Consider the following 12,906-nt stretch of genomic DNA (forward strand, 5'->3'; position numbering starts at 1 on the left):
TTACCAATAACTGGTCGGTGATTATTAAAACATCCGGCTTGTCGGCACTTTCATTTTATTTTTCCTGCTTGAAATGAACGCAAGCGGTTGCTTTCAGGCAAATGGTAGAATACAGTCGCGCTCGCCTCACAAAAAGGAGTCGTGATAGCTGTATACATCCGTAGTTATTGCAAACACTGTAAAGGATAACAACAGCACGGGACAACCTTTTCGCTGTGTTTATGTTTCGAAAAATATGCTGAAGCGAATACTACGTCGTACCGATAGTCCCGCTGTAGTTTAATTGCAGAACTTATTCAACGCAAAAATGTTTTTCCTTATTGGCCGCTTGTTTGTGTTTTTCTGGCTGTGCAGAAGAAATCCGTCGCTTTCTTGAACGGTAAGTAGGAACCACAACTAACAACTATAACTAACAACTAGTAATAAAATCGTGTTAAACTCTGCAACAACTTCATGTTGCAGTTTCTCCGTGTTACATCATTAAAGAACGATTTGCAAGCTAATTAATGTTAAATTAAGTAGATGCGGTCACGGCGTATTCTCGCTATTAGGCTGTTCATTGCACTTAACTTAACGGCAGCACGTAAATTCGCCGACCTAGCTATAATCCGCTGCCCGACAATATGCTGACTGACTTGTTACTGACTTGCACAACTCGCTGATCGACAAATTGTTCAACGACAATTTGCTTTTCGGCTAAATTGTTAACCGACGTTTGGTCGAAACATTTTTGGTGGCCGACAACTTGCTTTTCGGTCCGATACGCTTAGTTTTCTTAACTTCTTGTTGATTTTTCTTAGGTTTCTTAGAGTTCTACCTTCTTAAGGATTTTTATTTTCATAGGTTTCTTGAGCTTCCTAAATCAGCAAAGTATCGTCAACAAGTTGCTGGTGTTCACAAAAAGTCGTTGTGCGAGGTGTCGTTCTGTATTGCGTTTTAAAAGGAATACAAAGAAACAAAAACCATTGAATAATTATTATTAATATTATTAATTTTATAATTGCACTTTCTAAAGCTTTCGATAGATGGGTTCATTCTCTGCATAAATCAACTTGCAGCTGTGTCCGTACAGTAGAGACTGTCGAGTATTCACTTGTCGGTTTCCTTTTTACAATATTCATCAAGTTTCTTGGGCTTATTTCTTAGGCTTTTTGGTTTTTCTTAGGTTTCTTTGTTTTTAAGGACTTTTTGCTTTCTTTCTTTGGCTTTAAGTGGTTTTCTCAACTTTGTTATCTACCTGGTTGACTTGCGGTCGTCAGCTTGTAGTCAGCATGTCGTCGGTTTGCCATAAATCTGATGGCAGTATTTGCATAGCACATGTCACCGTGGGATTTACCGATATTTTTGCAGGTCCACTCATGCCCAACTTCGTCGTGCAAAATCTGCCGGGCAAGCTGATGCTGCAACTTCAACGGCAGTCCAATACCACGAAATACTACCGAGTGAAGCTCTTGAACCTGGATGTGAAAGATGCACCAGGGCGTGAAATCATCATTCTCAGCGACCCTCTAGTTGTCAATCACTCCATTGCAGTTGATTATGAGGGAGCGACGTACGAGGTCCGTGTGACCGCTGTGGCTTTTGACCTGCCCAGCGAAGCAGGGTCGCAGATTGTCCATTCGCGTAAGTTCGGTAATAAATAATGTCTTCAAGTTGATGGGGTTTAAACGCTTGACCGCATGTTGCCGGCAGGATGGTCGACGGGTTGATAGTTGACGTTAAATGAAGGTCAACAACCTTTCTGCCAGAGCTTATCAACCTTTCTCTAAAGGTCATCAACCTTTCTGCTGAAGGGCATCCACCTTTCTCCAAAGGTCATCAACCTTTCAGCCGAAGGCTTCGGCTTTTAAGCAGTGACCGCATGCATTGATCTCGTAATGGGCCTTGTCAGATCAGACACAGAAGCAGGAAGAAATGGGGCAAATACAGCCTTTATTGTGATAACAATAAAGCAACAACACACAAAACCAACAGAAAACCCAATGCGGGAAAAGCTGGAAAAAGTGCCTGCAGTGCGCTGGTGAGGAATCGTGATTAATGATTCCGCGTGCTGCGGGTATGCAACAGCTGATGCTGCAAAGCATGGAATCGCCCGTAGGCGCAGGGCTCCACCCCCAAGAGTGCAGAGAAATACGCTGATTGGTCAGCGTAGACAAAGTATACGCTGAGTAAGCAGCGTAATAGCGCGGCACGAATGGAGTAGCCATGTGCGGGCGGGCGACAGAGCAAAGCCACAAGAGGTGTCTACCGCCTCGAGTGAGCGGTCTCTGACAGCCTGATGCTCCCAATGGCGTTATTTTTGGATCAGTTGAAGCGGCACGGCAAACAGATAACGCGCTCCGGCAGATTGGTGGATGCGATTTGATTTTGTACGTCCACTATTCTTGTTGCCGGTTACGGACGTTTACTGAAGGTAATCTCCTGCAAAGGCCATCAACCATTCCGTAAAGGTCATCAACCTTTTCGTAAAGGGCATCAGCCATTCATAAAGGTCATCAACCTTTCCGTAAAGGGCATCAGTTATTCAGAAAGGTCATCAACCTTTTTTCAAATGTAATCCACTAATCTGGTGGCAGCATCCAATACCCATTGATTAGTATGAGGCCATTGTACCCATTTTATTAATTTATTGTGAGTATAAGTTGTATAACTGTCTCGGGCACTCTTGGATGTATGACTGATACGTATTTTCATGCACATATAGCTGCTGCCTGACAGTGCCTGTATGTTTAATTAAGCATGCACAATGATTTTCCTGATGCAATGACCAACCTTCTGATAACAGTGATCAATGGTGCACTAGTTCGATCAAAGGATACCATCATTTGTTCTGCAGAAAGGTGGATGCGTCGATGATTATGCACTTGTCATATCATTCTGTTCGTGCCAGTTGTGCTCTTTGTTGGTCACTGTTATCGTCAGTTCAAGGCGGCTGCAGTGAATCACTTCGCTTGCTTATTCAACATCCAGGCCAAGTGTTTACGAAAATTAATAAACTGCTTTCAACGAGCGAGAGGAACGATAAGCGAAATGAACTACAATGGGTGCATTGGCGTCGGTTCTCGGAATAAAGGATATCGTCGGCAGATTCGTGGATAACCTCTGGCAGAAAGATGGATGTCCCTTTGGCAGAAAACTGATGTCCCTTTGGCAGAAAGATATGATGTCCCTTTGGCAGAAAACTGGATGTCCTTTCCAGTAAGGTAGATGACCTCTGGTAGAAAGTAAACAGCCTTTACAAAAATGTGGATAAACCCCGGCAAAAATGTGGATTACCTCTGGTGGAAAGGTGGATCACCTTGGCAGAACGGTTGATGACCTTTAGAGAAAGGTTGATGACCTTTAGAGAAAGGTTGATGTGCTCTGGCAGAATGGTTGATGACCTTTAGAGAAAGGTTGACGAGCTCTGGCAGAAAGGTTGATGACCTTCATTGAACGTCAACCATCAACCCGTCAACCTTCCAGCCGGCTACAACCGCAGACTGGAGGCTTGTCATTTGATTCCATTTTGACTTATCTTTGCTCTGACGCATATAATGCCGTCAAGAGAAATTTGTTTACACCCTTCGAAAATACAGATAAATCTGGTTAGTGAGAAACACGGGTCTCCCGCGGAAGAATCGGTAGTTCAGGATTTCCAGCAGTTTCGATTTGTTCTGATTTATACAAGGCAGCAAAAAGCAGCTCAACAAACAAGTCGTGCACGCACAGCTTGTGTGTTGGTGTAGATAATTGGTGCGATATATACATACAAAAACTTGTCTGTCAAGTGATGAAAATAATTATAACCAGAATCCAGTTACAATATGTGAAATATTCTGAAGTAAGTTGTTGTAATAACAGCGGGATAGCTTCACTTATCTGTTCTATTTCAACTGACTGCTTTCATTACGAATTGCAAATATCGTGTCAGAATCCAGTGTTACCTCCTTTTTCAATTTGTTTTTTTGCGTAGTGCCACCGCCTGTAACCTTTTACTGGCCTCCGACCGACTCTACTCCAACCTCCATCTCATTTGCCGTTAGTGACGACTGGAAAGTACACAAACACCGTGGCATCTTCACACGATTCGTATTCACAACGGATGGGATTCCACCTGTATATGTTTTGCCGAACAGATATGACAGGCGTGTTGTGGAGTTAACCGGCCTCAGTACTGGGACCAACCATGAAATCCTCGGATGGACAGAGCAAGGGGATGTGCAAAGTGAAAAGCGGTCTCTGACGGTGCAGCTGCAGCCCAACAACGTCGCCGTGATCAAGGTCACAAATACTACCAGGAATAGTATTAATTTTGCTTGGGAACCCCCTCAGGGGATGATCGAGGAGTTATCGGTCGATCGCCACTGGTATAACGTAACCGCACGACCCCGAATGACAGATTCACCGGCTTGCTCCGCACTGCGGTCTCCTCAATACACGCAGTGCCATCCAGCAATGTTGTCTTTGGCAAAATCTTTCAAAGCATTCGAAAACGGTGGGAACCAAGACTTCGGCATTTTGCGGTTCTTAAGTTGATTGCCGTTAACTTAATGTACTTGTACAACAACACGAAACCCGTTACCATTTTTCTGAACTGTGCTGTACTAATAAAAGTTAAGCTGGCACCGCACAACGTTACCGTTAATACACGTTGTTCATATGGATATTCAGTTAACTCACGACCACATAAACAATAATCTTTCTCAGTGCCCAAAAAAAGTTTTTCGAAAAACGTTTTTTTCCGGAAAGAATCTTAGCGATTTATGAATTTATACTTGAAGTACCTAAATCGGCAATGTATTGCAGATTGTGATACTTACTGCATTTATGTCAGAATAAGTGTCATAAAAGTTTTAGCAAAATGACCGAAAGTGTAAAGTTACAGCAATTTTACTGCACGAGCTGTCTTTTCATTTAGTGTTAGTAATATTGTACAAGGGAACGACAGCACTATAAGTTCTGCGAAAAATGCACGTATTTATTAATAAATGGTGAGTTAAGCTGAAAACCGAACTCAAACAAAATCTTCGTAAAAAGGCAAGTTTATCGAACAGAAATGTTTCCAAATTCTAAGCAAACAGAAAACCATTTCTAAGCGTAAATTGCGGGGACAAGAATATCCGTAACAAGATAAGGCCCAATTACATATTGCTACAGAGAATTACTCTCAGTTTGTCAGTCAAGCGTTTTTCAATATATGATAACAGCACAGATTTCAGTGTGATAAAAGATAACATGAGAAATCTACTATTCGCTGCCGCGGAAAGCCAGCTTAATGGGGAGAATTTTTACCACCACGTCCTCCAGCACAGCACAGCAGCGTTGGGCCTCTTTTGACTTCTTCCCAAAGAGCAACGTCAAAATATCCATGCCTTCCTCACAATATTCAAGCGCGAAATGGCACACTTGCCAGGCTAATGTTTCCAGCTTTTCCCTCTCCGGTTTCGACAGTTGATTGACTCCCTCCAGCACCCGCTTGTGCAGCGCCGTAACACTTACCAATCCCGCTGACATCAGGAGTAGAGCACGAAAAGCAGCACACTTTGGGTATATTTTCCTAGAGAAGCTTACAAGATTGTTTCTTTTCTTTTTACCTAAATGCAAAGATACGAAACGGCCAAAACTTACCGTGCGCAGACAATCAAATCTTGCACCATCTGCCAGCCCTCTTCCAAGCGGTTTTCCTCGTAGTATTTCTCCGGTACTTCCACTCCGCAGACCAGGCGGATATGCGCATCGGGCTGCAGGATGCCCGCCGCGTCCATTTCCTTGCACAGCGCCATAAGCATGCCGCTGTGCAGTTCCTGTGGACAGCGCGCGATGCTCTCCTGCTGCTGCAGGAACCGATGGAACTGCGTTAGCCGGTCACTGTTGATAGCGCCGCATTCCGAGCAGGCTCGCTGTGCACGGCTGTCGCTGGGAATCCGCTCCGTGCATCCCTCTGTTACGCAGCGTAACGAATTAATCTCCGCTTCCTAAGAACAGCCGTACCAGCGAAAATAAAAAAAGCTACAAGTAAGAATATGGCTGGTAGTTAGCGTATCTGTACATATTCTTCTGTGCATCGGCGACAAGTACAAGGATAGTCGTAACGCTGTTCAAATCTTGCGCGACGCTCTGCTCGCGGTACGTTAAATGGCTGCCGGGTGTCGTTGAATCGTAACTGCAAATCATACAAACGCATTACATTTTTAGAACTCGGAGGATATGAAATTTTTCAGCAAGTTAAGCGCCCAGACATCAGTTCTACTCGAGTAGCATATCTCGTATTGTGTCCCCATTCTGACCGCGTTTAACATGTTTTACTGCCCGAAATGTAAACGATGAGAATCTAAACAGGATGAGCGTAAGCCAGAATACGACAGAAATAACTCGTGAGCGTTTAAGATGAGTTATTCTTCCACCCACTTCGCCAGCTATAGAGAGTGCCTTGCGGATAACGTTGTCTTATATGTATTCGATACGGTTTTGTAAACTACATTATACATACCAATACGTAAAGACCCCCGCTAGCGTTGCACACTACCAAAGCAGGTTGGTGATAGAACGGGTAAACAGTTTCCATTGCACTGTATGTCACTTACATCCCCAAGTCCTGTGTAATTCGGAATGTCCTGAACGGCATGCATAACCAGCCGGCGTCCGCGGTAGTGCAGCACCACGTTGATGTCCCAGCACACCGGCGTCATCCGTCCCGGCGGTGCCTGTGGATACACGGCTAAGCCGATCGGTGTGGCCAGCATATCGTAAATGGGCAGAAGGTTGTAGCGTAGAATTCCGTAGTAGGCCAGAAATTCCGCTGGTGTTAAGCCGAGTATCAAGGAATTTCGCGACTCCATAGCAGATACTCTACGAGCAATGAGTAACTTAGACGAGAGTCGTCCTTCATCTGAAAAAACGCTTACGTTGGTTGCAGTTCCTCTTCGACTCTGGATTGTGATGGATTTGCCGGCAACATGAGCAGAAGATCTTTGGCAGACTTTTGACCCATTCCCAGGATGTTCATCATTGTTTTTAACTGAAGAAAAGACGTAATGCAATCAGCAGACATTGCAACAGTATCACACATATTTTCTCTCCCCGTTGTCTTTGTCGTATGTCTATAGCTGTTAGCCTGTTACCTACTAATTGCAGCACTTGGCGAAACTTATCAGAACGGTTAGCTTATAACCGTAATAATTTACGATAGTGTAGATTTGCCACCAGAAGTCAGTTTTCAAAAGAGCAAGATTGTATCGTTACGGTTATAAGCAACAAAAACGTTGTATGTATGAGGGTATGTGCATTATCGGAATCTAATATCGCATCTCAAGCACTAATTGTAAATAAAAGACCCAATGCGCATTCAAATCGCTGGTCACGAGTGGGCGCACTACGGGCAGGGCCGGTTGGCCACCCAGCGACGGCAGCCAGCCAACAGTCAGCCGCCCGGCGGTGGCAGGTCGGTCTAAGCATAACTCAAAGTCCCTAACAATCTATGAGAAAGCTGATGTGGTGGCGCGGCGTTGTCAGCAGTTAGTCTATGCGGTCTTTCAATTGGCACATGGAAAGGATGTCGCATGTGCGATGATAATCACCGCATACCAGCGTACTTGTAGTATGCGTTGTAACTTGTAAGCACGCCGGGTTTTTAATTTCCTGCGTAAAGATTATTATAGTGCAAATATGTATTGGAACATCAGACATAAATATCAGCGTTGCATTCAAGGACGTCTTATTAAAAGAAACCTTGATTTTATTGGCCAACTTGGCGATCATATCCGTAGGGACGGCATAGTTGCCCGACGCTGTTTCTCCCAGTGGTCCATGCTCGGATGGCAGACATGCTCCAGTACCGAACTTCTTCAGCAATCCGCATTCCTCTTTATGCTCTATTTTCCAGTCGGCGGTCTGCGAAAATCCAACAAACAATTTGAAGAAAAGGGCAAACAAACCTAGTGTCCCCCTTACATTACGAGTGAACCTTTGGTTCCCTTTACTCAGAAATTCAATGAGATTTTCTAACTGATCACCGTACGAGACGTACCTGACAGGCAGAATTACAGTAGCGATGCAGTTGACATCCAGAACATCTGCTCAATTTCCGGCTTTTTTGGAAGCAGTACGCACAACGCGTCTTGTACGCGCCGCTCTCCAGCACCCAAACCAACGGGTCGCAGCACATGATGAGGTCGCCAACAGAATAACTGTGGCTGCCTTTGCTGGGTGCAGTTTCCATTCTGACTTTTGCAACTGACGCGAAAGATTAATGAGGAATCTTAAATTTATTATGCAGTATACGTGGTATATCCGTGTGTGTAACCGTGCAATAAACTCGCTGATTTAAAAGCTTGGATAAACACTTACGAGTTCCTGAAGTACTGTAATGAGCTAACTGATTGAGATAAGACTGATTGTACAAGTTACTGATTGTCCCATTTAAAGTTTGCTACTCGGATACACTTGTACTGTTGGCTGTGCACTCGCCTACTGACCCGTACGTTGAGCATCCGGGTACACGAAAAGCGGTGGCGATTTGAATTGAATTACGGAGAACTTCAACATGAAATTCCCTAAATGTAATCTGTTTAAGTAATGGACTGCTGCCGAGCGCAGTTTCTTTGTGCTGCTTGCATAAATGTATGTCACTGCTGCTTTTACTTGTGTCACGCACGTCTCGCAGCGGTCAGGACTTGCCACCGGGCGGATTTTACTTTACTGTATGATTTTTATTGCAAAATCATGTAAGAAATTTCAGGATGTTACTGCTAGTATCGCAACTTACTGTGCCACAGGTATTTGTATATAGATACATACTATAATGACTGCGTTGAACTAATTCTCAGGATTCACACCTAACCAGTTCCGTCCACAAACAAAATTACCATTAACAAAACATACACAATTTTAGTAAATAAATAATACAATTAAAAACTATTTCCCGGTTTCTTATAACCGCTCGCCAGTACAACAACACAATGACAACGTGACAATAAATTCCGCCGGAGAGCATCACACAGTATTATTTCAAGCCGTCAAGAGTCTGCTGGATGTGGGCCAGTTGCGCAACAGCCTGCTTATAAACCTCATTGCCTTCCTGAACCTCCTGGGACTGCGCACCGAACAACTTGACTAAAATACTCCACGCTTCACTGCAATAATCCGTATTGAGAGCCCACACCGTGGCCGCGGATGCTTTCAGTTGACTGATCGCCGGTGGCGGCAGCTTATTTAGTCCACTGTCCAGCATGCGCTTGTAGAGCGGAGTAACGACGTTCAATCCCGCACACATCAATAAGCGGGCACGAAACACCCCGTACGCGGGGTATATCTTCCTGCAGACAGTTTATATTGACATAAATATATATTTTTATTATTGCTCATCAATATTATGAAATCTATGGAACGGGTTGTCTGCTGTTGTGCAATAATAATAATAATAATAATAATAATAATAATAATAATAATAATAATAATGCAACAGGAAAATTTACCGCACACATCTCATCAGGTCCTTCACCATTTGTACCCCCTCTTCCAGCCGGTTCTCATCAAAATACTTGTGCGGTAATTCCCGGCCGCAGACGAAGCGGATATGGGCATCTGACTGAATGATGCCGGCCGCGTCCATCTTCTCGCAGAGCTGATTGAGCATGGGACGGTTGCGATCCTCCGGAAAGCTGGCCACAATGCGATCGTGCTGCTGCAGGAATTCGCGAAACTGCCGCAGCCGGTCAGCGTTGATGGCACCGCATTCGACGCACGCTTGCATTGCACGATCATCACTGGGAATGGAATTCGTGCAACCCGACGTAACGCAGCGCAGCGGATTGATCTCGGCCTCCTTAAAAAGGAACCGGGAAATGAAAAGACAAGCAACTACGGGGAAAAGTACTGTATGAAGGAGGAGATGGTCAGCAGCGCACGTACATATTCCGGCGTGCAGCGGCGACAAGTACATGGATACCCGTGGCGCTGTTCGAATTCAGCGCGACGCTCGGCTCGTGCCAGGCGAAATGGCTCCTGAAAGGCATTGTACCGCAGCTGCAAGACATACGATTACCACGTGGTAAGATATTGCCGGAAACCGCATTAGCATACACGACATACAGTCAACCGCATTATCATACAGTCCATTTGCTAATTTTTGGTACCGTGGTGAAAACAAGGAGTGTGGTTTATACACAGATAAGTTTGGCTTGTGGCCTTAAAGAGAATAAGTGCTTCGGCTCAGTGCGTTCACAACTTAACATACAATGTACGACAAAAGAGGTTGAACCGATCAGTAGGTCCGCGGTTCAAAATAACCTCGCAACGACACGCCACCACTAAAACTTGGACGCTTCCTCACTACTTTCAGACGCTCGCGCTCCGTGAATATCAAAGTGCAGCTATACTAGTTGCATATCAAAAGGTGTAGAAAAAAATTTTAAACTTTTTGATACTAAACCTGTGGCTGTTTATGGCGAACAGCACAAATTCTAGCCATTTTGCTTTCCCATAGACTTAAGCGCTGATTGCAAGCCAAACGGTTATGGGAACAGATCCTATGCTGTGCCTACGAGAAAGCAAAATGGCTAGAATTTGTGCTGTTCGCCATAAACAGCCACAGGTTTAGTATCAAAAAGTTTAAAAATTTTTTCTACACCTTTTGATATGCAACTAGTATAGCTGCATTTTGATATTCACGGAGCGCGAGCGTCTGAAATTAGTGAGTAAGCGTCCAAGTTTTAGTGGTGGCGTGTCGTTGCGAGGTTATTTTGAACCGCGGACCGACTGATCGGTTCAACCTCTTTTTGTCGTACATTGTACTTCGCTTGGCCCATTATTTTAGTCAGTACCGCTTTGGGATCAATATATTAATCACTATTACTGCATAGATGCAGTGCTGGTCTTACTGGATAGATTGCATCACTGATAAGCCGCATAGGCTGAATGGTAATACATAGACTGCATTTCAGTCAGCCGTGGTTGTTCATGTAGCCGCCCGCCACAAAGGCTCTCAATTCGGTAAAGTGATTAACATATTGATCCCTAAAGCGGTACTGATTGAAATAATGGACAAGGCGAAGTACAGTACATCCACTCACTTGTCAGATCAGCCTGCAGCAGCACAGCAAGCACAGTGAGCGACCAGTTACACCACATTCACTATATTGATCTCGGATGACCGATAGCGCGACTTACATCTTGCAGTCCGGAATACTGGGGAATGTCTTCGGCGGCATGGATGACCAGCTGTCGCCCGTGGTAATGCAGCAACGCATTCATGTCCCAGCACACGAGGGTCATATGGCGCGGCGTCACGGGATACACGGCTAGCCCGATCGGTTGGCTGACCATCAGCAGAGCATCATAAATCGGCAGAGCGTTGTAATTGACCAGTCCATAGTAGGCCAGAAAGTCGGCGGCTGGTATTTTGATTGACTTGGAACTCTCCGATACGAACTTACTGCAAACAAACACCAACTGCTTAACAGCCAGAGCATGTGGCTGACACATGGGGAAAACGGAAGCGCTAATGAAATTACGTTGGCGAGAGATTGCTTGCGATGGTCGACTGCTTGGGATCTGCTGGCAGCGTTAGTACGAAATCTTTGACAGATTGTGGATCCATTCCCGGGACGGTAATCATCTTGTTCGACTAAGCACAACAGAAAATACACAAGCTGAAATCATGGCAATGCGGAGCGCTTCCATTGATTCTCCTGTCTACGATGTTATGTACTTCTTCTTTACAAAACACAGCCAGAGCAAAATGCCGTCAGAATGAAATATCATTCTTGTAGAACACCACAGACCGGTGTCCGATGAACCAAAGTAAGCATTACAAGAAATTATCGAGCGCTGTGCGAGCGAGCAGGCGCACCACCCAGCGTCCTGATTGCACCAGTTTTTAGACCAAAGCAAGGTAGTGCATTGGCCAAAATTTCGAATTTAGTTAGTCTAGTTAGAGTACCTTGATTTTGTTGACTAATTTGGCGATGAGCAGGCGTGGCATGTCCAGACTGTACTCCGAGCCGATACCCAACGGTCCGCAGTCTCTCAAAGCGGCCATATCGTTGCCACTCGTCGTCATCAACAGTTCGCATTCAAGTTTATGCTCCAGCTTCCAGTCAGCTCTCTACAGTCAAAACCCAAGCTCATGATGGTTCCAAACTAATTTCAAAGCAGTTCAACGCAGGCTCGATTTTTGGCCGCTGGGGGAAGGGGGGCGATTCAAAGTATGGCGCCCCCTCCCGTCCCCCTTGTTTTTAGCCCTCACGACGCCCCTCCTCCCCTTATTAAAAACCCCAGCGCGGACCAGGTTCAACGATCACGAGCAATGCAGTTCAACGATACCATTCAAACCGACTTGTCAGTGCCAGTGTGCACTGAGAGACCAAGCGCGGCACATGCTGGCAATGTCTGTCCGCATGTCTGTTAGCCGTGAACTGGGAAAACAACCTTCAAAGTCCCACCTGACAAGCTCTGTTACAGTAACTATGGAGTTTGCAGTCCGCACAGATGCTTAATTTCTGACTCTTCCGCAGACAGTAGGCGCACCGTGTCTCGTAAGCGTGGCTCTTCAGCACCCAGACCAGGGGCTCGCAGCGCAGTACTACATCGCCAGCTGCGAAAGAACGGACGGCAGGGCCCTGCACACCATCCATTATGAATTCACGGCTCCCAATAAATATCACTTTCAACAATGACCAATCGCAGAAACAAACTAACACGATAATTAAAGTATGTAAAGAACAAAGATCACGCCCGAACTGCAAAAGTGTTTCCATAGACTGTCGAAACCATACGGACTCAAAAGCAGGGCAGGCTCACACAGCTGCCTGCCAATGGCGAATGCACAGCGAACAAAACATAAAACTTTTCTGCATACTTCGTATCGTCGTTTGTGTTCAAACTGTAAGGTAAAACAGTCTATAGGCAACTTCTCGCGGTCTTGCA

General features: G+C 45.1%; 3 protein-coding genes across 3 annotated transcripts; 1 reads left to right on the top strand and 2 right to left on the bottom strand.

The window, feature by feature from the left end:
- The first annotated feature begins 198 nt into the window (after positions 1-198).
- LOC129581451 (uncharacterized) lies at positions 199-4,518 on the top strand. The gene is made up of 3 exons (XM_055472544.1): positions 199-379; positions 1,351-1,623; positions 3,956-4,518. The coding sequence occupies exons 2-3, from the start codon at positions 1,359-1,361 to the stop codon at positions 4,516-4,518; spliced, it is 828 nt and encodes a 275-aa protein (XP_055328519.1). The 5' UTR covers positions 199-379; positions 1,351-1,358.
- Positions 4,519-5,229: 711 nt separating this feature from the next.
- LOC129581456 (N-lysine methyltransferase SMYD2-B-like) lies at positions 5,230-8,200 on the bottom strand. The gene is made up of 7 exons (XM_055472557.1): positions 8,009-8,200; positions 7,711-7,872; positions 6,888-7,000; positions 6,567-6,831; positions 6,032-6,145; positions 5,611-5,957; positions 5,230-5,476 (listed from the first exon to the last, which is right to left on the bottom strand). Exons 1-7 carry the CDS (start codon positions 8,198-8,200, stop codon positions 5,230-5,232), a joined length of 1,440 nt encoding a protein of 479 aa, XP_055328532.1.
- Positions 8,201-8,983: 783 nt separating this feature from the next.
- LOC129581466 (uncharacterized) lies at positions 8,984-12,670 on the bottom strand. Its single transcript, XM_055472569.1, has 7 exons — positions 12,423-12,670; positions 11,921-12,085; positions 11,493-11,605; positions 11,149-11,413; positions 9,892-10,005; positions 9,456-9,805; positions 8,984-9,296 (listed from the first exon to the last, which is right to left on the bottom strand). The coding sequence occupies exons 1-7, from the start codon at positions 12,612-12,614 to the stop codon at positions 8,984-8,986; spliced, it is 1,512 nt and encodes a 503-aa protein (XP_055328544.1). The 5' UTR covers positions 12,615-12,670.
- Positions 12,671-12,906: the final 236 nt, after the last annotated feature.

Source organism: Paramacrobiotus metropolitanus, unplaced genomic scaffold (genome assembly GCF_019649055.1).
Source record: "Paramacrobiotus metropolitanus isolate TYO unplaced genomic scaffold, Prichtersi_v1.0 Parri_scaffold0000001, whole genome shotgun sequence".
NCBI lineage: Eukaryota > Metazoa > Tardigrada > Eutardigrada > Parachela > Macrobiotidae > Paramacrobiotus > Paramacrobiotus metropolitanus.